The 20,833-nt window shown below is 35.7% G+C and overlaps 2 protein-coding genes across 2 annotated transcripts; one reads left to right on the plus strand and one right to left on the minus strand.

Moving 5' to 3' along the window:
• Nucleotides 1–5,392: 5,392 nt before the first annotated feature.
• On the minus strand, nt 5,393–6,632 carry LOC122277612 (protein E6-like). Its single transcript, XM_043087688.1, has one exon. It carries the CDS (start codon nt 6,541–6,543, stop codon nt 5,680–5,682), a length of 864 nt encoding a protein of 287 aa, XP_042943622.1. The 5' UTR covers nt 6,544–6,632; the 3' UTR covers nt 5,393–5,679.
• Nucleotides 6,633–17,657: 11,025 nt separating this feature from the next.
• On the plus strand, nt 17,658–20,796 carry LOC122276432 (dnaJ homolog subfamily B member 13-like). Its single transcript, XM_043086137.1, has 3 exons — nt 17,658–18,130; nt 18,523–18,941; nt 20,116–20,796. Exons 1-3 carry the CDS (start codon nt 17,966–17,968, stop codon nt 20,552–20,554), a joined length of 1,023 nt encoding a protein of 340 aa, XP_042942071.1. The 5' UTR covers nt 17,658–17,965; the 3' UTR covers nt 20,555–20,796.
• The last annotated feature ends 37 nt before the right edge of the window (nt 20,797–20,833 follow it).

Genomic DNA, 20,833 nt, shown 5'->3' on the forward strand with positions numbered 1-20,833 from the left:
TATTTAATTCAGGGAATGATGTAGATCTAGTAAGACGTGAATAATGATTCTTATCAAAAACTCATTATTTTGCTCAGTCACTGATACAGATTTAGAATATATTGTGAACGTTTGCATTTCATATTGCTACTTCAGGAGCATACTCGATATTGCTACTTCAGGAGCATACTCGATATTGCTACTTCAGGAGCACATTCGAGACGTTCATTCAAATATATATTCTTTCCGCAATTTCAATTATGCAACTTCAGATGTATAAATCAGAATGAGTTTTTGGTACAAGTATCACTCATATGAGATACTCAATAAAATTATTGATTTAGGGCGATCCTTCAAGGATGCTCCATTTCTATTCTCAGATAAATCATATCATCAATAATTTATAACAAGTATAAAAGAATAAATAAAACTTTCATTACTACAAAACATTGCAGAATATAAAAATATTTTATAATAAGATAAAGAAAATACATTAATTAAAAAGGAACACTTTCATGATCAACTCTACCACTAGAATCCTCAAAGAAATCAGAAACATCAAGACTTGTAATATCTTCTCCATCTATAGAATCTAAAACATATGATGGTTTAGTAAAATTTGTTTCAAATTTCTTTATTTTTTCTTTTATAGAAGATTGGTATAAGTCAACCAAGTGCTTATCTGTACGACAGATACGAGCCTAATGTCCAGTCATACCACATCTATGGCATCCATCTTCATCTTTCTTTAAAAATTTATTTTGGGGACCTTTGCCATTCTCTGAGTTGAACCACTTCTGGTGATACGGTGTATATCTATTATTGTCCCTTTTAGTGTGGTCACTTTTAGGACCTCCACTTCCATAGTTTTTCCTACCACGTCCACGCCCTCGTTTTCTTTGAAAAGATGCACCATTCGCTTCTAAGAATGATGTAAATCTAGTACCATTCACTTCAGGGAATGATATAGAACCAGTAGGACGTGATTGGTGATTTCTTAACAAAAGCTCATTATTTTGCTCAGCTAATAGAAGACAAGATATAAGTTCAGAATATTTTTTGAACTTTCGCTCTCGATACTGCTGCTGCAGGAGCATATTCGAGGCATGAAAAGTAGTATATGTCTTCTCTAACAAGTCATCATTAGTGACTTTTTCACCACATAATTTCAACAGCGAGCTAATTTTAAAGAGTGCAGAGTTATACTCACTAACACTCTTGAAGTCTTGCAACCTCAGGTGCATCCAATCATGACGAGCTTTTAGGAGGATTATAGTTTTCTGGTGTTCATATCTCTCCCTTAAATCATTCCACAAAATAAGTGGATCTTTCACCGTTAGATACTCAGTTTTTAATTCTTCATGAAGATGGTGCCGAAGGAAAATCATTGCCTTAGCACGGTCCTGCAGGGACCCTTGATTTCCTTCTTTAATTGTATCTCCCAGGTTCATCGCATCCAGATGGATCTCAGTATCAATGATCCAAGATAAATAATTTTTTCCAGAAATGTCAAGAGCAACGAATTTCAATTTTCTAAGATTTGACATTTTTTACATATATAAATAAGGAATATAAAAATATATTGAAAAACTTACTTGAAGTAGAGGACTACTAGCTTCAAAATCGTCAGAACTTTCTTGCTGATAACGTGTTATGAAATTATAGAAAAGAGAGAACAATAACGTATTATAAAACTTTTAAAATGAGAGAGAAAGAGATAGAGTTCAGAAAGGTTATGAAACTTATGAATTTCTTAAAGAATTCAATGATATATATAAGCGTACAAAGGGGATTATGCTAACTTACTATGCAGTACTATGCTAACACTATGTACTGTGCATATGTCGACCATTCACTATGCCAATTACTATACAGTACTATGCTGGCACTATGCACTGTGCATATGTCGACCATTCACTATGTCAGTTATTATGCAGTACTATATTGGCACTATGCACTGTGCATATGTCGACCATTCACTATGCCAGTTACTATGCAGTACTATGCTGACACTATACACTGACGACTAGATAAATGTGATCATACAATTCAAGATAGTTTATAACATATGCAAGTCATTTTATGAATAATTTTTTAAATATTTTACATTTTTTATACTATACATAAACCATTGAGAGTGGCCTTATAAGCGTCTTAGGCTTGAATAGTCAAAAAGTCCGATCTGATATGATCATTTGTCTAGTTAATGCTTTGGTAAGGTGCACTTAACGGGTTGAGATGCTGCATCTCATCTATAACGCTTCACATATAATTCTAAGCCCACCAGATCCTCAATCATATTCATTTACAATCATCATGTACTGCTATCACATCGTGAATAGATATATATAAATATATATATATATATAAGCCCCATCATTGGATGAAATAAAACCATATAATTAATCATATTCATTGGATGAAATAAAACCATATAATTAATCATATTTGACAACTATCAATAAAAAATTATTTTTTATTTAATAAAATTTACATAAAAATTAGTTGTTGAATATTATAATACCTATGATCAAATTAATGGGATTTTAATATGTTCGTATAATTTTTAATAAAAAAGCTGCAAATTAACCCGTGACAAGTACTTACCTTGAGCATTCGAGATTGTTCAATATTGGACTACCTCTAGAAAATTAAGGGGCTTGAACCCTCAAAATCAATGGACAAAACTCATTTTGCACACTTCTCCTCAAGAATAGTTTAATTTCTATGAAGTAGTGGTGGACAGCGGACCTTTGCATCTTGCCGGCCAATCCTCTCCCGTTCGGCCTCTACCTAGGATGGGCGGGAGTGCATAAGGCCCCTGCACGTATTTGGGTGTCGGGGGACGGGATCGAGCTGGATCCAAACTTGCCCAACCCAATATATATTAGAATATATATATATAAATATTTTTTTTCCAAATAAAATGATGTTGTTTTGATGTAAAGGTTCTGTTTTAAAACCCTCCCCTTTCTCTCGCGTCTCTATATATCTCTATTTCCTCTATCAGTTTCTCTTTCTATTTAAAGTCCCGTCCAATCACCGTTGCCCTAGTCCGGCCCATCTGATCGTGGGTTGCAGACACCCTCTCGCCAAGCATCTCTCTCCTTCACCGCAGGGTTTATTTTTCCTTCCAAAATATCTCGTACGTACATACAAACAATATCACTGACTCGAAAACATGAATATTTTAATATTCACACCGAAAGTGGTAGTGGACGACCCAGTAGGTGGTAAATACGCGTAATTAGAGACGCCCCCAGCATTTTTTTCCCCGAGCATTAAGGAAAAAGTGATGGATTAATTGAGTTTATGAAGTGGACATGAGTAGATATGATGGATGACCAAAAGTGAAGGGGGACAGAAGTAGGTGGGGGTACTGATTATTAGTTACTATTATATCTCCTAGCAGCTAGAGATGCCTCTTCATCGATCTCACTGTCCATTCGATCTATGCCCAGCATCATGAGTAGTGCTGCCTTCTGCATGCAATTATATGCTATCATTACTATATTGATAATGCGTGTCCAATTTCTTGTGATCCCTAAAAACGCAGGACCTGATTATAATTTATAATTAACTCAAAATACAACGACTCTACTTGCTATATAGCCTAGAGCTAGCTAGCCTTTGACTGTATAGCTAGCTAGATAGATGAGATTAATTAGCATATATTATAAAATAAGATGTGTACGTATGTATAAAAGTTATCCACACATGAAAAAGGCTAGCTATATGTATATGCAATCTCTGTACTGCTCAACATTCGGCCGGGAAAAAAATGGTGTCATCTATATATATATATATGATGCGTATGTTTGTATAGTTTTACGTACGGTCCATGTGATGGGAGTCTATCCCTAAAAATACCCTCTACGACAACAAAACCAAGCAAGAAACTCCAACAGTTTCTGGACTAACATTTTTCTAGTCAAAAGGCCAATTCCTTAGATCGATGTTAGCCCGGCAAGTTGAACAAACATATTAAATTAAGTCATGAGTCCGTCAGTCACGGGGGAAACAATCCCAAGTACTGAAGTCGGCATTGCTGATAATTTTCAGAGCTTATGATAATTTTTATTGTACGTGTTGATCAATGATTTCTTGGTCAATCATGTCCCTACCCGACGTATCCTAGTGCCAGTAGTAGTTAACCAACCATCAACCCGGCCATTGAATTAGTGGAAGTGGCCGGGGGTTCTGGCTTATAAGAACAGTGGGAGAATATGGGTGGACGATGGAAATTAATAAATTTGCCTCTAAAAGTACGGTACAGCCAAAAGTGGGAATAGGGTTTGTTCATGATTTGTCCTTCTCATGGAAAAAGGAGATGGCCAAGATTAAAATGAGGAAATATATAATTAAATGGATATGTAGATCAAGATCATCAGATCAGAGAGACGATTGATCGATCATCGAGGAGGGTTTTCGTATGTTTTTAGCTAGGGTAAAGCGGTGGAATCGATCATAAAATAACGTGTCGTTTTCAAGGAGCTAGCTGCAATTGTTGGACCTGATCATAATGACTTTGATAAAGTACGTAAGCTTCGATCTGAATTAACTAAAACAAGTAGATGAAGCTACCACTTAAATGAACCAGCCTTCAATGTTTCCCTTTTTCTTAATAACCCGGTGTGTCCATTTACCTTATCGTTAATTAACTTTCTAAAGTACTCTCCTTTTAACGCGGCCGATACAATCTGCTTTTCTATATTCGTCTTTTCACTTTACCTTTTCTTTTCTTCCCCGCTTTCGACAAAGTTCGGTATAGCGTTCATTCTAATTCAATAGGCGCGATGTACGCGGTATACATCGTCATCTGATCTGATTAGTTACGAATAGCCAATACGCGTGGCTCTCACCGAAAATTTTGGTGCATGCATCAGTAGACTACAATGGAGTACCTAATTAAATGGCCTCACCTAAAGAAAGAATACCTAATTCTAGGCGTTCGCTGGGCAAAAGCGAGAAAAACTCTGAACTTGGAGTTCTACATGAAACAGTACTCTTGTCTCGAACATGCATGAAGGTTATATAGCTGACAGCAATGGGTCACAACATGATAAGTGTGTAAGATCTGGAGGAAATTTCCTTGTTTGTAGTTGATATTTAGTTTCTTAATAAGTGCATACTTCCATATTGCCCTCGACCATGGGAACTCTAATCTAATTGGTCCCAAGCCCGAGAAATATGTACCATCCCTGAGATGTTTCATTCACCAAAATGGTTTTTGGCCAGATTATGCATGAATTCCGGCTCGCTGTAAGGCAATTTTGGGTTATGGGACCACCACAATTAGGAAACTGCGCACGCTCATTCTTTCTCTCAGCTTAATGATCTTGTCCTCTTTTGGGGGGATTGATACGTTTAGCTAGGACATCAGGAGAAGCGACAGATGAGTACTTATTAAGAGTGACTTTGCAATATACATAATATTATTTAGTTCTTCACAACCATGCAAAAGAAAAATTATGCTTTCATACTTTAGCTTTTAAAAGCATGAAGAGTACTATGCAAACCCAGAAACATGACAACAAATCAACAATAAGAACCCTGCTTAAATTAACCTAATTTTTTTTCCTTCAACCAAACCATATATAATTAAGTAGTATAAAACACCACTGCATGCAGAGTGAAGACATATGCCTAGAACCAATCTCAGTCCTTGCACTTTAATTATGTCAAGGCAGCTATGCAAACTCACGGCACGAACTCGTCTTGCTCCTCTTGGAACTCTTCCTCATTTTGGTACCCTTCCATGGATTTACTGTTCTCAAAGGAGTTCACCCTGTTGCCATAATAGACCTTGTTTCCGTACCCGTTTCTTGGGTTCACAGCTCTTGAGTTCCCATACTGGTTAGGATTGTAATTGAAATTCTCATTGTTGATGTCGTAATAGTATTTGCCATTCTCCAAGTACCTCGTGTCGCTCATGCCTTGCCTGTACCGGTTGGCACCGCTGTAGTAGTTGTTCTCGTTGGCCGTGGGGGTGGTGGTGGTGCTGTACTCTTTCTCCGTAAGCGTTGTGAAGCCATTTTGGTTGGCTCTGTTGCTGTTGATCTTATTGTTGTAATAGTTGTTGTTTTTCTCGTTGTTGTAGTACTGGTTGGCACCGCTGTAGTAGTTGTTCTTGTTGTCGTTGTTGTCGTTGGAGTTGAGGTACTTGTTCAAGGATTCCTCGTCCTCAAACTCGTTTTTGTATGGGACATTGGTGGGGTTACTGGTAAAATGGGTTTTGTAGGGGACATTGGTGGGGGTGGGGGTGTAGGGTGCGGCATTGACATTGGTTAGGGTGGTGGTGGTGGGAGAGGGCTCCGTAGATTCGTGGCCGTAGAGGCCGTAGCCACCTTGGGCGTCTGGAATGAAGGTTGGCTGATTTTGCTCTTCTTGTTCGCTCGAAGTAGTTTCTTCCTTTTTGGGGAGTGCTGTTTTTTCCTTGGCAGGGATGTTGACATTTGTGACTTTGCTGAAGAACTGGCTTTCTCTAGCATAAATCTGCATAGAGAAGGAGAGAGTCATGAGGAAGAGAAAAGAGATGATCAGTTTTGCAGAGGGAGCTGCCATGGCAGGCAAGAGAGAAAAAAAAAGGCGAGTGTTGTATGAACTGAATCAACTGATCAAGTAGTCTATAGTGAGCTAGACATGAGTAAGAGCTTGTCATGGTCCAATATATAGAGACTTTTCTCTCTCTCCCTCCAATATTTTCCACTCATTTGGTGCAAATGGACGGAGGAATTGTGATCATTGTGGTCCCTTGAACGGGTGAACTTTAGCACCCAGCTCTTTCCTACCAATTGACTATGTCTCATCAGAAAAATTACGAAAAAACAGAAAAATACTATTACAACTTGTTTTGGCATAACATTATGAAAAAAAACAGAATTATGTGCTGTTTTTACTCAGAATGTCCAATGAATACTGTTAACTATTTATTCGGCTTCTTGATATCATGTGTATATTTCGTATCTTGTAAGCAAATCAACCTTAAATGAGTTATAGCCAAACTCATTACTATCGATCACTTTTATCATTTTTTTTAATTATTAATATTTTCTGTATATTATTAATATTAATTTAGATAGTATATCATATAATTTAAAATTGGAAAATGAAATTCACCCAGCTTTGAAAACCAACAATGCGTGGATTGTGGAGTGGGTGGGGCATGCATATTCTGGCATTATTGCACACAGCATGTGCCCCTCTTTGGTAGCTTTGCCTGAGGACACACCTAATCTTTTCGAACGCTGGTACCCTGGGCCCCCCCCACCTCTCAGAAAACGCATGAATTCTTCCATGGGACCCAGACAACATGCCTACCCAATTTCTTTACGCGTGCGGCACGTGCAGAGTTGATAAAGTTTTTTTTTTTTTTTTATTAATGGTTATGGACAATGCTTGATTACAAAACAATCATATTCTTTATTTTAAATTTAGATTTCTCAAATTAAATATATGTCTATATAGCGTAACTTGGTAAGTAAGTCAATCATTTAAAGGAATTAATAAGTTTAATTAAAAAATTAATAAATTATCTAAAATAAAATATAATGTTTTTACATTAAAAAGAGTTGTTGAAGACATTGAACCACTCATAACCTCCTAGCTAGGCGGGAAGGGAATTGAAGCTAAAATGTCAATTAGTCTTTAATTTAAGAGAAATTAAAGAGAAAGGAAAATGATATTTGAAGTTACAAAGTGCACAAATATCGCACATTTCTTTTTTTTTAAAATAAATAAATATGAAATACATGTAAAAAAATTAATTTTTTTAATAATAGATCTTACATTTGTTTAAAAAAATTTACAGTACTTGCACAATACATAACTATATCTAGTATTATTTTGAAACGACACTCCATCCATTGGCGCAAGATTTTTTTTTTTTTAGAAAGAGACGAAGGTCATATGTCTACGAGTGACCCCTTCCCAATTTTATTAATAGCCATCACTTATAGCGGAGGAAAACCGTGGTTACAACCTGACGCCTGGGGGTTACAGATAAACAAGACCCAAAACCCAGGTATCAAAAACAAAGGACACCCAAACAAATTACAAAGGAAAACATGACTCCTAGACCCAAAACCAGACTTAAGAAAAAAAGGAAACACCTGCAAAAGAAAACCACCAACAAGTAAGGATAAAGCAATGCAAACCAAAACAAAAACATACCTGGAAAAACCACTACGAAGTATGAAGATAGGGAATGCCAAGTCTATCCATACAGAGAAGACCCCCAAGGTTACTTGGCAAACCATGATCCCTTGCCCACTCCATATTTGAACCTCCAGCACCTTGCTTGGCAAGATAGTCTGCCACAACGTTACCTTCATGATAAATATGTTTCATCGTATACTCCATGCAAGAAAGGTAGGCATGTAATTGATCCCAAAAATCCTCTAAATACCAAATATTACAAGTTTTTTTAGTGATCCAAATGACAAGGAGTTGAGAATCAGTCTCAATCTGAATCCTAACAAACCCAAGCTGATAACAACGACGGGTCCCTTCCACTAAGCTTCTCATTTCAGCAAAATTATTGGACCACTGTCTCAGAAAAACAGAATAAGCAGCCAAAGCTTACAACCTGCATCTCGAATCACACCCCCTGCACCTGCCATCCCAGGGTCTCTCAAACTACTTCCATCAATATTAAACTTCACCCAATCCTGAGGGGGTCGAGTCCACCGCACCACTCAGACTTTCTTCGCGATCATTGGTAAAACTGGGATATCTAGGCGAGTAAGAATATCTATATCCTTGTTGGAAATCTTGGAAACTCTCATAGTCAACTGCATAATATTCCTAATCCAATATTTAATAGCTTGCCAGACCTCCTCAGCCGTGTAATACTTATCTTCATATCTAGCTTTACATCTCCTATCCCATATCTTCCAAGAAATAATAGAGGGGATGAGCCCAAAAATAATCCTTAGCTGCGAAGACTTGCTAGCGCGCTGGAATAAAAAATTGGCGCAAGATCGATTTGGTAAAATGGTATTCAAATATCTTCATGATCTCAATCTAGCTAGCACAAGAAGCGAAGTCAGTCAAAAGCCAAGGCTTTCTCAAGAGTCACTTTAAAACTGCACATATATATGAGCTTAAAGCTAATTAGCCTAAACTTTAAAGCTGCCCATTTTACAACTCAAAGTAGTACATGCATGCAGTTGCTAATTAAGCATGAGGAAAGATACTGAGGGATCGTTTGGATTCAGAAAATATTTCATATCATTTTATCTCATCTCATCATTATAATTTTTCTAAATTCTAATATAAAAGATAATAAATAATTTAACTTTTTCAAATCTCAATTCAATTTTTTTAAATCTTAAAATAATAATAATATTTTATTTAATTTTTATTTGAAATCTTCTCATCTCATCTATGAATCCATTCGTGTGCTAATTACTCATTTAACATCAAACACATACGTCTTTTTGTATCTTTGTTTAATGGATACAACCCATGGTTTTCCCATGCACATGTGGTATTTAAGGTCTAATAAATGAATAACTAGTACTGGTTGCTAGATCTTTAAGTGCAGTAGTACTTGATATCTTAAGCATCAATGCAGCAACTGTATACAGCATACATGCATTAGGAAAATTGCAGGTGTGTACATAGAAGATGGAGCCAGCCAGCCAGCCAGGCTTCTGTTGGATGGGTTGGTTTTGTGACCAACTTTTGGTTATTTGGATGACCTAGCTGTCATCCAACTACTGGCCTGGGGGGTCATCTTAGTAATGTATAGAGTTTTATGATCAACAAATTAACTTTTCACTGTCTGGTTTTTCATGGTATTTGAATTAATATAATTTAAATAATTAAACAAATTGATCGGTGAACTTAAAAAAAGTTATTATAAGAAGAAAAAATAGTAAGAAATTAGATGGAATTCCAAGAAGCTCGACTGGAGTCCCCCACAGACGCGCATATATTATTCTTCATGATTACAGAGCCTGATTGCTGAACCATTTAAAGGCTGAGGTGTTGCAAAAAGAATCCTCCATGCCTCGTACTGCACGCATGTCCCAACTGTCCTCCCACCGAAAACTTACCTACAAATTGCCAACTGAAGGAAAATAGGTACATGAAACTCGATTATCCCAAGTCCTAAATCCTAAAGCATAAGCCCATTAATATTTGACTACTGATTCAAGGCAGTGCCGGCTATGAAAATTCAAGACCTCTTATATATACAAGAGGCCAGTCTTGAATTTTAATGGGAGTTTCTCCCGGCTGCCAGAAAAACATACATGAATTCTGCTAAAATTGTCATTATTTTAGTAGGAAGGGACCAGCATGCATTGTATGCGAAAAATATTTCGATCATTTGGAAGTACTTAATACATTAGCTCTGTGCATGAGTTCATTAGTTAAATATATATATATATATTTATATGTAAAGGCATGTGACAAATGCTTTATTGTCAACGTTTTTGATTTACCAATCAACCTAAAACTTTCTTGCTTTTTCTTTATCTTTTTTTTTTTTTTTTGAAGTCTTTATTCCAGCTGGGGTCAAGACAGACTTTCGCGTGATTAGCGGAAGGGAATTTGCAACCTTTCACGGTTTGTTTTGGGCAATGAGTTGTTGTGTCCTATAACCGAAGGGAAAGGAAAAGAAGATAAAGAAGACAAAGTTAATGTACGTTGTTTCATATATAGCATCCAAAGTCTTTGCTCGTTAACTCCATGTTTGCCGCGGTGATGATATATAAATCTACGTACGTACCCTGCCAGTCTTCTTTTTCATTGATTGCCCTCTCGGTTCCTTTTCAATTTGTCACGTAATTCGTGATCTTGGGGTCCTCTAGATCATCAAGTATATATATATATATAACAAAGCAACTTTTTTCTTTTGATTTTAAATTTATTTTGTTCAGTTGAAACTTTAAGAAAATCATCAAGTGGAAGAAGAATTGTTAATAACATCTTATTGTTGTGAACTAATTGAAAAGATAGAGAATTTTAAAGACAAAGAGAGAGAGCAGAGAGAGAATTCATATTTCTGTATTTTGAACCTAGAATGATATTCATATATATAGAGGTACAAAAGTCTTAATTGACGGCTAAGACCTGATCAATTATGACAGTTAAATCTGGTCATAAAATACAAGATAATTTATAACATATATATATATTTATTACCTTTGTTGAATATGGGAAAAAATAGAGAAATATTATCTCATTAGAATGGCAACAGTCACGTGTACAAACAAATTGACATTACTAGACAAAGTTGTATTCAGGGGCCTTGGCTCTTTCCACTATTGCAATTGTTACCCTTCTTCAGAGGTACAGACCGGCCTCCCCATTCTCGAAGCGTATCACACCATCGGTATCAGTATCAGTCTCATATTTGAATTCAAGAGGAGAGGTGGTAAACAAAATTAGGAGGATTTATTTGGGAATTTAGAAGCAATCCCTAAGTCTAGTTATTGCGTATAATTGAAAAAAATTCTACTCATAGTATGTACGTATATCCTTATATTATACACCACACATAATTTTTAATCATTTTATTATTATTTTTTGGCAAGTATATAGTTTAAGGATGATGAGTAGAAAACTCAATTAATTTAATAAGAATAAAACAAAAAATATATAAAAATATTAAAATAGGTGTCGTGTGGTGCGTTGGATGATAAGTAGTAGTAAATTTTTTTTTTCATCTTTTATTTTTTTTTATTGGCAAATTGTTAATAGAGTTATGCTAAGTACAAATTCCTAATAGATGAATTCTACCTAAGCCATTTATAAAAAAATAGATTTCACTAAAAAGTAATACTTTTTTTTTTTTTATATTTTTTAATCTGAGGTCATTTCTTTTATAAAAAATTATGTAAAATTTATATATTTAAAATTTGTAAAGATATTATTCTCATTAAGAAGATTTACATTTACAAGTACAGACGTTACAATGTTGTTTCAAATTTTTTAAGTTTGGTTTGGCTACTAAGATTTTTCGTGTTAAATACAAAATTCTAATATTATCATTACAATTTCATCAAATTTTTATATAAAAGATAATAAATAATTTAACTTTTTTTAACTTTTTTTAAATTTTAAAACATTAATAATATTTAAATATTTAAAATACTCAGAATTCTTAGCGGCGAACCTTAGGAATATGTGTCAGGAAAAGGATTCCAAAGCAGAAGATCATACGTCAAAAATGTTGGAACAAAAGTAGGAGTCGACGGGTGAACGTCACTTCTAACGCGATGCCTTGTGGGCCTTTTCTTGACCTCTCCCCTTTGTTGCTCCTCCCACTGAGTTTAATGCGCTCCATTGCAAGAATCTAGGGCTGTTGGAATTGCTTGGACCTCCACGAGGTCCGAGGGAGCCCAAATCTGGAGAGCCTATTAAGAAAAAGAGTGGAAGCCCAAATCAAAGGTGAAGAGTGCGGAGAATAGGAGGATAGTCCCAGTCGAAGTGGCAAGGGATTCGGCTGGAGATAAAGAACTGGGAGTAGAGAGAGAGTGTTGTTAGGATATGGGTCAAGGCTTGAAGCCTTTGCTCAAAGTGTTGGTGTCTTCGTCCATTGATATTGATGATTTTACTGTTTTTCACTTCATAAGTATGGTCAGTTTTGCTTAACCAAAGCTAAAGCACAACACTAACTTTTCTACTAATTCAACAAATGTTCTGGTAGAAAATTAAACAGAGCATTCCGTTAAGCAGGTTCAAACCATGTCAGGTCTTAATCACTGCCCTTAAAAACAGTAACAAGTTAAATTCATATGAGGAAACCCAGTGTTTCTGCCATTTTTTCACATACAGTATTCATGCTATTCATTTCCCTGAAACATGGTTACCTTCAAGGTTATGGTTACTATTGAGAATAAAATACTCCGAATAAGATGAGTTGAAGAAAAGCTCAAAATAAGATGAAGAGAAATAAGTTTAACAATAAACAAACAACCAGTCCTTGCTGTTTGTGGAGGTGTCTTGAGAGATGATGGTGGAGGTTTTGTTTTCGGTTTTCTCTTCATTTAGGAGAGGAATCGAATATGTTTTCTGAATTAATGGTATTGAAGCAAGCTTGGCAATGTTTGCTATATTGTATACAACTTAGGTTTAATGATGTTATATTTGGATTTGACTCTGCAGAGTTTGTACATTGGTTCAATCAAGTCTCCTCTCCACTTTGGAAGTTTTTAGAGATTTGGGATGATATAATTACTTTTGGTCAATCTTTATCGTTCTCATTGCAGCAGATATATAGGGAAGGTAACTCAGTTGCGGATCAGCTGGCAAAAGCTATTGCTAAAGGTTTGTTTGAAACTTTTTTCTTGTCTTATTTTTTGCCTAGCTTAGCATGGGACAAATTAAAATTGGATTTAATTGATTTGACAAAGTTTAGACATAGATTGTAGTTGTTAGTATTTTTTTTTTTTTTTTTCATGTGCTTTACTTTTTTATGTTGGTTAATTCAGTTTACTTTTTAGTGTCTTGTATTATAGCTGTTAATATAGTTTTCTCATGCGACTGTTAGGTACATTGGATATTGTAGATTACGTTTTAATGCTGTATAGATAGATAATATAGTTTTAGTTTGGGATTTTTGTAACCCCCAAGTTCTCTCTTTGTACATGGTATTCTTCTGCCGAAAGTGTTGGCTATTAATAAAATTGGGGATATCGCCCCTCTTCCTAAATACAACAAACAAACAAACCAGCTCTCACGTGATGAAGTAATTCCAAACTTAGAGGCATGCGTATACATCCATCAGTCATGGTGTGAAAGCCAGCAGAAGAAGATCAAACAGCACAGTAAAGGGTTAACCATATATGACTACTCATCTTGCCAGTTAGATCTGAAATCTAGTGGAAAATGTCCTTCACGAGTTCTCTCCATGAACTCATGGTGTGAAAACCTATGGCATGAGAGAATATACAGGACAAACTTTGCAATCGTATGACCTTGGCCTCGGTATCACAGAGCTGTTCCACCTGGCATTGATTTAGATGAGAGTATGAGACCTTTCTATTAATGCTAAAGTCAAATGGTTTGTACCTTTAGGGTATAGAAAATATTTTTTCTCGATCCTTCGCATCAAGGACAATAAAATTTTAATATATTAAGATGGAAAAGCAAGCATTGAAATAGCATGACATGAAAGCACATGTATGGGAAAACATTACGACATTTCCTTTTGTGGACTCAAGGTAGGCATTTCGCCAAATAAATAAGTATCCAGCATTCCAAACGCCTTTTTGATAATAATGACCAAGATGTTCACGGTTGTTGATGAACTACGAGACTCATAAAAATTTAATTCAGACCAAGATGTGCAAAGTTACATGCAAATATAAGAAATGCCCAAGGTCATTGAGAATGTTTGATGCTGTCGCTGCTGATATTGTACGAGTACGCATTAGAAGTTTCAATTCCATCTCAAGCAATTTCAAAACGTGAATCCATCAATAGAGTAATGTTATATACAATCACTTTTGCGTATTTCCTGCGCACTGCACTGATGTGATTGACTGCATCAATTTTTTTTAATACACAACCAATCACATCAATGGAGTGCGTAAAAGAGTACGCAAAATTAAATGCATATAGAATTTTTGTTCTAAAAAACTCAAATTTATCATATAACTAGTCATTTTTAGCTGAATATACCTTGTAATTTGAAGAGCCTGCACAAGCTTCTGAATTCAAATCCATGCTCTGTAACAAAGTCGGTCATCTAATGCAAAGCATAGGAGCAGATGAAATTACGAGACAAAAACACTCAGAACAAACAAGAAAAGGAGATCCAACAAATCTTCGCAGACAGCGTATGCTTTGCTTCTTCAATGGGACAATCAAAGCTAGTTAATATGTATGATACTTGTTTGGGGCATTTCATCTAAGGACTTGGTATTTCACCAGGACCATTGATCAAAATAATACCATATGCAGGTTTTGATATCCTTGTCACTGATGTCGCATTGAGTAAGTTGTTTCTTTAAAAGATTTATCTACTTTTGTTTTTGCTTGAATCTGTTTTCGTTCTTTAGCACACGGAAAATCAATGCAATACAATCAATCAATAAGGAAATTCTCAATCTTTCAATCTTCATGCCGAATCATCGATTGCAAACGCATGGCACACACTCAGCTCATGATAAAAATGACAGCCAAAACGACATGATCGCAAGTTGCCTCCTATTTCTTAGTTGCACGATATTTCTTTTGCTGCATAGTCCTGAAGCCTGTTAATGTAGTAGAAACTTTTTTTAACAAAGGCTAGTAAGAAACAACATTAACAATTCGTTAGTTGCTTCAAAGAGCTCCATGTCTTCAAGAAATTCTCTTTTATACCAATAAAGCAGGCTGCCTGATTCAGACGATTTACAAGAACCAGTCATATCTACTAAGGGCCTCCAATCAAGACAAATAATCCATCTTCCAGAAACGCTACTAGTGTTGTACCATTTTCAAGTAAACACAGTGTTCTTCATTACAACCAAAACGAGAGCATACATGGAAGAAAAGCATCGGCATAGCCATTCAAAGAAGAATCCGTTGGTTTATAACTCACTGGCTTACTCAAACAAGAGACATAGACAAATGGAACAAGTTGGAGTACGTACTGACATTTTCAGCTTGTGAGGTCATATTTCCAGACCCTCCTCAGCATCATATGCATTAGACTCTTAAGTTTTGAATATCAAAGTTGTTCTAATTTCTTGACACAGCCCAAAGAACGCCGAACCTGATTGAGCACTCCCATATGAACTTCTATATCCAATTGGATTCTTACATATGCACCCAACTGACTCTGCTGCAGAGAACGAATCCTTTTATTATTATTATTATTATTATTAAAGAATCGATTCTATTTTATTCGATTTCAATTGCAATAATTTTTCCTTTGAAAAAAAAAGACAGATGAATACAAGGGCCTCGGTGTGAAACAAATTAATGCAATGTAAGCATAAAAAATAAAATATAAAATGATTTTTTTTAGGATGATACAATGAAGTTATATTGATACCTAATTGAGAGCTGTTGAGCTTGAGTTGGAACAATTCGAACATTAAGTGGTGGCTGTATGAAGGTGAGCATTTGGTATGGACCGGAAACCAGAGACAGAAATGGAAGTAGATGATCCACCATTTTTTTTTTCTTTTCTTTTTTCGCTTTACTAAGAGCATTCATATCCGGTGTCCCAAAGCACTGAATTTTCCATAATTTGAAAAAATATTTAGAAATTTTATCCCAAACCACCCTCATCTCATTCTCTATTTTGAGGTGAATGGATGATGTTACTACAGTGAATTTCCAAATATGGGAATTTATTGTTTGTCTCCAAACCATTATTTTAAGTTTATAAAATTGTTTGTAGTTAAGTTTATAAAGGGAGGTGAGAGAAAAATATAATAAAGAAAGAATAAAGAAATATTATTTTAATATAATAGAGAAATGATAGGAAATAAAATGTAAGAAGTTTTTAAAAGATGAGTAAAATTTAAGAAAAAATTTTAGAGAATATATTTTTTAATTAAATTATAAAAAATTTTATGGAGAATGAGATGTGAATGCATAGAAGTGAGAATTGAGGAAACAGCTCTGTCTATCCTCGCGGAAAATGCCGTTATTGCCTTAATGGACACTCGACGGCGTCGTATTGATGACTGGATACGGAGCACTCGTTCTGCATAAATTCCGACGGGGCGACGGCTAGGGCAGCGTTGGTCTTTTCTTGTACTTCTTTTTTTAATCTATAGTTTCCAAATCTATGAAAGCTTTAAAAGTGATTTTTTTTTTTCAAATAAATTACTGAGATTAAGGGATAATCGTCACTAATAAAAAAATATCTGCTAGTCAGTATAATTACCACGTGGAACTTGAAAATAAAAAATAAAAAATAAAACTAATTAAAAATATTTTTGCAATAAAAAATAATTTTAAAAAAACAAGTATGTCACCACCTCATAATTAACACGTGGCAAACATCAAGTAAATGTAATAATTTCAAAAAAAAATATGCAAAAATAAAATATCAAGTAGATCAAAACATGTGAGATTGAAATAGAACTTCATATAATTTATTATTAAAACCTATTAATTTTATAAATCAATATAATTTTATGTGATATATTATATTTAATTTATAATAAAAATAATCTTATAATAATGTGTGACATTAAATTATATTAATTTATAAATTTATTTTTATAAAATAAAGAATGATAGGAAGAGTTTGGTGACAGTGGTGATGTGTTTCGTAAATTGGTAGGTTGAAATGAAGAATAATTGCGTTAGTTGGACATTGCAATGGAGCAACCAACATGTTGATGGATGAGGCGGCATTCGTTGATTTGAACGATGGGTCTGTGTGGAATGGTACTTTTATTGATCAAGAAAGATGGCCAGGTTTGGTCATACAGATTAAATTATTTTATTTTATAAAATTACTATAATTTTGTTTAAAATTTTTATATAAAATATAATTAATAATTTAATTTTTTAAAAATTTAAAAAAATAATATCTTATTTAATTTTAAATTTTTATTTTATTTATTTCATTTCATCTCGTGTCATTTATGACTACAGTTTATTTAACATTTTGCCTCATCACGAAGAACGTCTTGTAGTTTACTCAAAGCGGCAGGTCGTTTAAGCGGGATCCATGCCCTAGTTACCGTAACCGGCTTTTCTTAACATTCAGACAGCGGAGAAAGTGTCCCACATGCTTTGCTTTGCCATTCGCAACTGGATTCTGGATAGTTCTACACCCTTCTCGTAATCCTATGCTCCTTCCAGACAAATCCTTCTCTCTCTCTCTCTCTCTCTCTCCCTCTATCTTCCTTTCTCTTCTCCCTCAAATTCGACGTCACCCTTCAGTCTGAGCCGCAACAACGAAGACAACATTAACACCAGCAGATCCATTACCAAAGATCGAGTTTTTTCTTTTTCTATTTTATAGACTATCAAGTCAGCTCAAAGTTCCAGTGTTTAGCTGAATAGGAAGAACAAGGATATGGGTGTGGATTATTACAAGGTATTGCAGGTAGACAAGAGCGCCAAGGATGATGATTTGAAGAAAGCTTACAGGAAGCTTGCCATGAAATGGCACCCTGATAAGAACCCAAACAATAAGAAAGAAGCAGAGTCCAAATTCAAACAGATCTCTGAGGCGTATGAGGTATTATCTTGTTATTCGCTTTCTCCTTCATTTACTCCCTCTCAGCATGTATTCTCTTTCATGCTCTGATAGAATGTTACTCATGATCAAATCATCATTGTCTTCAATTAATATATCACCGTTTGTCCCGAATCCTAAGCTGATGGGCAGTGGAAGATTAATCGTATAGACTTTATCTAACGCTCTTTCTACGTATGTAAACCCTCGATACCTAGCATGGATGAACTTTTTTTCTTTGCTATTTTTTTGGTGTACCTGAAATCCAAATCACACTTGATCTATATGTGTATTCTACATGTTATAAAGGCTTTACAAGATTACCAAGTTTTTATTCCACCCTATTTGGTAAAACACCGATTTTTAGTCACTCGTTATGTTTTGGTTTGAGGTAGGTTCTAAGTGATCCACAAAAGAGAGCAATCTATGATCAGTATGGCGAAGAAGGGCTTAAAGGTCAAGTGCCACCACCTGATGCTGGGGGGCCTGCTGGCGCTTCTTTCTTCCAAACTGGGGATGGCCCAACAACATTCAGATTCAACCCTAGAAATGCGAATGACATTTTTGCCGAATTTTTTGGCTTTTCAAGCCCTTTTGGAGGGATGGGAGGCAGTGGCATGAGGAGTAGTTCAAGGTCCTTCGGCGGGATGTATGGGGATGACATCTTTAGCTCATTTGGGGAGGGCAGACCGATGAGTCAGGGTCCGCGAAAGGCTGCTCCTATTGAAAATACGCTGCTCTGTAGCCTCGAGGAGCTATATAAGGGGACTACCAAAAAGATGAAGATCTCAAGGGAAATTGCGGATGCGAGTGGGTGAGTATTTCTCACTTGGTTAATTTATTCAGTTGTGCATTCTATTTGTAGAGTTGCCATATATGATTTTATGCTTATGTTTTTTTTCTCTCTCTCTCTCTCGTTTATCAAATTTCTTTAGACTGCTTTCTAAGTGTAAAGTTGATTCCACTTTGTTGAAGTGTGCCTAGTTTAATTGTTGATGGTTGAAGATTAAAGGTGATTTGTTTCTTTTTACTCTATCGTATATCATGCCCTCTTCTCAGAATTGATGCCCTTCTTTAATGAGCTCTTAAAATGGACCTCTTTCCAAAATTAACCTTAAAAGCTTTGCTTCCTAAGGTTGGGGGTACGATGAACAAATAAGACGAGACGAGGGAGTTCCAAGTATGGGAATGGAATCTCTTGAAAACATAAGTAATGCTTTTCCTAACACCGTGGTTCGAAGGAACGTGTTCAAATCCACAGCAGAAAATGAAATATCGTGTTATAGTTTGTGGGTATGTTTCTCTTGTTGAAAAAAGTTCTTGGTCCTCACATACCAATGTGAACTTGTGCTCATATACATAAACACGAAAAACATGCATAGGTTCAGCAGAATGAATTGAATCAATGTCTCTACCATTGGCGGTGCTTATCTTGCTCTGAATTGACTGTATGGGATGAATGGTCATTTGGTGGTGGCATGTCAGTTTTATGACTGCAGTTCGAATAGGACAGAGAATCAGGGATAGTGTCTATGGTGATGCCTGCAGTGGCGGTGACATGGGGTTGGTTGTTACTGCACTCCATCCCACTGTTGTTGCTGACACTCAATTGTTATTGCTGCTGGCTGCAATTTCTAGGGTAGTCAATTGCATCCCAACAAGCATTACTTATTGGAGATGTTCCTTTTGCTCATGATGAAGCTATAGGCCGTGATATGGCTACCATCGGTTGCAGATAGGTTGTCCAAATTTGTTCCATTTTTAGATGTTCCTGGGCTGTTTAAATAATTATTTAATTATTATTATTTTTTTAAAAATGGTTATTTGGTGAGCATTGGGAATATTTGTTCTCTCAATGCACCATCTCTGATGCAGTTGTAGCAGGCATATGGCTATATACACTTTTATCTCATGTCATGCCCTGTTTCTAGAAATGGAACCATCTTTTATCTAGTTTTGGTTAAGTAACTGTAAATCTTGTTTTACAGGAAGACCTTGCCGGTGGAGGAAATTCTAACCATCGAAATTAAGCCTGGATGGAAGAAGGGAACAAAAATCACCTTCCCAGAGAAAGGGAACGAGCATCCACATGTCATTCCTGCAGATCTTGTATTCATAGTTGATGAGAAACCGCACAGCACATTTACTAGGGATGGTAATGACCTGGTCATCACACTGAAGATTACGCTTGCAGAAGCTTTAACAGGTTACACAGTCCATCTCACAACACTTGATGGAAGGAGCTTGACCATTCCCATCAACAATGTAATTCATCCAAACTATGAAGAGGTTGTGCCAAAAGAAGGTATGCCAATACCAAAAGATCCCTCAAAGAGAGGTAACCTAAGAATCAAGTTCAACATCAAATTCCCAACAAGGTTGACTGCTGAGCAGAAGTCTGGAATCAAGAAACTTTTGGCACCTTAAATGAGATTCTGAATTAAGACCCTTGAGTGCTGTGATTTCATTTGTATTACCAGTTTATGTTGGGATGTTATATACATTTGTTGCCCGACATAACTTCTGGCAAATTTAGACCGGCCAAAGAAAGCACCAAATAAAATCTAGTTTTATCGGCTGCCCTATGCGGTGATTGTAGCGTCATTGTTGCTAAAACACAATCGATGACTGCAAGTAAAAGTACTTTTATGGAACTGTTGATATTAACATGTTGGGTATCTAAGTCGAATTTGATTCTATTCAAAT

Source organism: Carya illinoinensis, chromosome 9 (assembly GCF_018687715.1).
Source record: "Carya illinoinensis cultivar Pawnee chromosome 9, C.illinoinensisPawnee_v1, whole genome shotgun sequence".
NCBI lineage: Eukaryota > Viridiplantae > Streptophyta > Magnoliopsida > Fagales > Juglandaceae > Carya > Carya illinoinensis.